The 3,946-nt window shown below is 39.1% G+C and overlaps 2 protein-coding genes across 2 annotated transcripts; one reads left to right on the top strand and one right to left on the bottom strand.

Annotated features, from left to right (window-relative positions):
* On the top strand, positions 1,141-1,998 carry LOC107616210 (protein MAIN-LIKE 1-like). Its single transcript, XM_016318199.1, has 4 exons — positions 1,141-1,568; positions 1,668-1,755; positions 1,845-1,862; positions 1,948-1,998. Exons 1-4 carry the CDS (start codon positions 1,141-1,143, stop codon positions 1,996-1,998), a joined length of 585 nt encoding a protein of 194 aa, XP_016173685.1.
* LOC107616211 lies at positions 2,112-3,074 on the bottom strand. The gene is made up of 3 exons (XM_016318200.1): positions 2,981-3,074; positions 2,742-2,863; positions 2,112-2,696 (listed from the first exon to the last, which is right to left on the bottom strand). Exons 1-3 carry the CDS (start codon positions 3,072-3,074, stop codon positions 2,112-2,114), a joined length of 801 nt encoding a protein of 266 aa, XP_016173686.1.

Here is a 3,946-nt window from a genome sequence, read left to right as displayed (position 1 = left end):
CACTTAACACCTAATTAAATATATTAAAATTTTTTAAATTTTTTATAATAAATATTAAAATAATTATTATTAGTAAAAGATAAAATTTTACATAAAAAATAACTAAAAAATTGGGCAAAACATGCATATAAACTAAGTTGAAACAGATTTTACACAATTCTACCAAAGAGAAAAACGTTACAAGGATCTACCAGGAGGACGTTTGTACGTAGTTCGAATTAGACCAAGTCGAATTACATGTACACATAGTAATTCGAATTGGAACAATTCAAATTAGGCCTGGACCAAACCATCATAGTAATTCGAATCACCCTGATTCGAATTACACACACCAACCCACACTAGTTCGAATTGGAGTGATTCGAACTAGCAACCGGTTTCAACACCCATAGTAATTCGAAACATACTGATTCGAATTACCATCGAACAAGCTACCCATGGTATTTCGAAATACTCCAATTCGAATTACAATGGTTTTGCCTATAAATAGAATTCGAGATAACCTCATTCGAACCACTATTCCAAACCCCTACCCCACCAAATCCTAGAGAAAAGTCTTTCCAAACGACTCCAAGAAAGGGTTTAACAGAATATTCAGCCGATTGGGAATAACCCGGACCGACTTTATCGCTTGGATAGAGTCGCCTATATAGTTGGTGTCATCAATGAGGAGGTTAGTGCGAACTTTTTTCTTTTATTTAGGATTTAATGTGATTTTTTTTTTCATATTCTTGCCTTTTATACGTTAGAATGGTAGTCATTATTTAGCGTTGTTAAGTTAGATAGGATTGTTATATAAGCGGTTTTTGCTAGTGATTTATTAGTGATCACAAATAAATAGGATATTGTGAGAAGTAAGGGCAAAATCGGATGTAACTTTTTAGAAGTAAGATTTTTTTTTTAACATGAATAGTAATCCAAATTTTTATATCATAATATTGTTCATTTTTTTTAAGATACATGATTTAAAGATATTTGATCAATAGAGGCACAGTTTGATGGATATACGATGTTATTTTCCCTGTTAAGGCGTTGTATTATTTGGTAGTGTACATTATTGAATGATGTTGTATGAATATGTTTCGAGCTGAGAGAAATTCTGTTACATTTTTTATGCGGCCCCACCGATGTATTGCGAGCATGCGACGGCAGCAGGGTATGCGTTTAGATGAGAGATACGTTCCGTACTTGCAGATGGTCGGGTTATACCATCTTGCCCGGCTGAACGAGAGATGGTTTAGGCTGGATGAGCCCCTGTTTAGTGCATTCGTGGAGCACTGGCATCCGGAGACGCACATGTTTCATATGCCGTTCGGGGAGTGCACCATTACACTGCAGGACGTAGCGTACCAGTTAGGACTGCCGATCGATGGACATTATATTAGTGGTTGCCTGACAGATTTTCAGACGTATATCGAGGGTGATCGGCCAGCTTGGGTGTGGTTCGAGGAGCTGCTGGGTGCATTACCTCCTGCGAACCAAATCCAGAAGTTTGCAGTGAACTGCAGCTGGTTCCAGGAGACATTTGGAGAGCTTCCTGAGGGAGCTGATGAGCCCACTGTTAGGAGGTATGTCTGGGCCTATATCATGATGCTGTTAGGGACTCATCTATTTGTCAATAAGTCTGGCAATTGCATTCACATTAGGTGACTCCTATATGTAGCTAGGCTTGAGGACATGAGTGGGTACAGCTGGGGATCACCTGCTCTCTCTTGGTTATACCGGTGCATGTGCCGCGTGGCGAACAGACACGTGGTGAAGTTAGCCGGACCGTTACACCTACTTCAGTCATCGATCTTCTGACGGTTTCCTGGATTCAGACCCGCTGGATATGATACGTTCAGCTGGCCTTTGGCCTCGAGGTACTAGTATATTCAAAATGATTTTATTGTTACCATTATAAGGAATTAGTTTCGTCATATGCTATTATTGATTTTATTGATGCAGACGGATGAATTAGCTCTCACCATCGGCATGATGAAGGCCGAGATCTCATGATAATCAAGACTCCTGTGATCGCTCGAAATCAATGTCGCCAGACACGTATGAGGTCCGTTGTACTGTTTTACCTCCTAAATACCCTTGTGCTGGCGGAGACTGATTCTAATCAACTATGTGCACCCGTTCCCGAATTCAGTACACTTCCCAAGATACTTGCGATAATCGAACTCCACCACTTTGTACTGTACCCCGCGTCGGATGCTATACGTCTTCACGCTTAACACAGCCTCCTTTTTATCCTGAAACTGCTGACCAACTTGAAACTCTGTAAGACCTCCGGTACCCTGGGTAACCCTGGCACCAAATCTATTAGGTTCCCCAGGAACTCCCTCCTGTCTCATGGCATCCAAATCCAAAGATGAAAAGTGCAAAGGGTACTGCTGAGTCCCAGAGCTAGAACCACTGCCAGCTGTATTACTCGCTGCAATGTCATCACCACTATCATCAGTAATGATGTCCGGCTCCACATCATCATCGTCATCATCATTCGGCAATGCATCATCCATACCAGCCGGTGCTCCACACTGTAAAGGAATCGGCACCCTATCAATGATACCAACCTCTTCGTCACCACTGCAGTTGAGATCAACGGCGAACGATGGGGAGGCGACAGGCTCGTCCCGAGGTGCAATCACAGGCACGGATGAAGATGCACCAACAGGTCTCGAACTAGAACCAGCTACCGTACCTGGCGTCTAGGTATTCCGGTTCGAACCTCCTGAGTTAGAGACCATATCAACCAGCTTTGCCAACAGCTCAGGTGTTCTGACCTCGGGAAACTGCCGACGACAATGGAACAGAAATTTCAAATCCTCGTCACTCTCTATGACGAAAGAGTCGTACTTCACGTCATCTCGCAGCACTGAGATGGGAATGCGATATAATAACTTCTCCACCCATTTCACACCTTGCAGCCCAAGTTTCTATATTATAGAATTCAAGAAGTCATCGAAGCTCGTCGTGGGTCTCATAAAAATACTGAGGGGATCCTTATCAGTGAACTTCACACCAGAGTGTGTTTTTTTCTTAATGGACCAATGCACCAACACTAAAAAACTCTCCTCGCTAGCCATTGTGTTCCACTCTAATAAGAAGAATTCACGTTCACACCATACTTATACATGTCTGGGACTTCATAATTCGAAACAGCCAATTTCGAATTACATACATATAATTCGAATAAGTTAGATTCGAACTACATAACGAATAGTTCCCCTTATAATTCGAATTAGTGTAATTCGGACTACCCTATGCACAATTCGAATCAGCTCGATTCGAACTACGTAGAACATCGTCCATGCATAATTCGAATTGATTAAATTCGAATTACACTTCCATACTAATTCGAATTGATATGATTCGAATTACTACCAATTTAAGAGTTCGAAACTGTTTGATTCAAATTACATACAAACATGCTTTTAGGTGATCCATATTACGTTTTTGCATTTGGTCGAATCCTATAATTTATCCTCCTAGTTGGTTTAGTTGTGTGTTTTGTCCTAAAAAAAATTATTATTTAATTTTTTTATTTATAAAAATTCTGATCTTTTTAGTTAATGAATATTTTTCTCTTATGATTTTTTATAAAAATAATTTAATTTTATATTTTTTGTTTTAATTTATATTATCAAAATAAAATTAACTTAATTTTAAAAGAGTTATATTCTCTTAATATTACGGACAAAAAAATTAAATGTTAATATTGCCTAGGAGTGTGTGTACAACAGGGAGGTGATCCATAGATTCACTGGTGTTGGCAGTTGTACATTCGATTTCTTTTTTTGTAATGGTGTTGTGCGGAAATTGTATTCACGAATTTTTATTGTTCACTTTTTTATAAAAAAAGATTTCAGAGATTGAATTTACCAATTTGTGTAGTGGTCGAAAAAGAATTTGCTCCTATTAAAATCGAACCTTTTAATTTTATATCTTTTTTGTCCCT

The sequence above is a fragment of the Arachis ipaensis genome, chromosome B09 (assembly GCF_000816755.2).
Source record: "Arachis ipaensis cultivar K30076 chromosome B09, Araip1.1, whole genome shotgun sequence".
In the NCBI taxonomy this organism is placed as follows: domain Eukaryota; kingdom Viridiplantae; phylum Streptophyta; class Magnoliopsida; order Fabales; family Fabaceae; genus Arachis; species Arachis ipaensis.
Note: the sequence above shows the minus strand (reverse complement) of the source record. Positions and strands in the feature narration are given on the sequence as shown.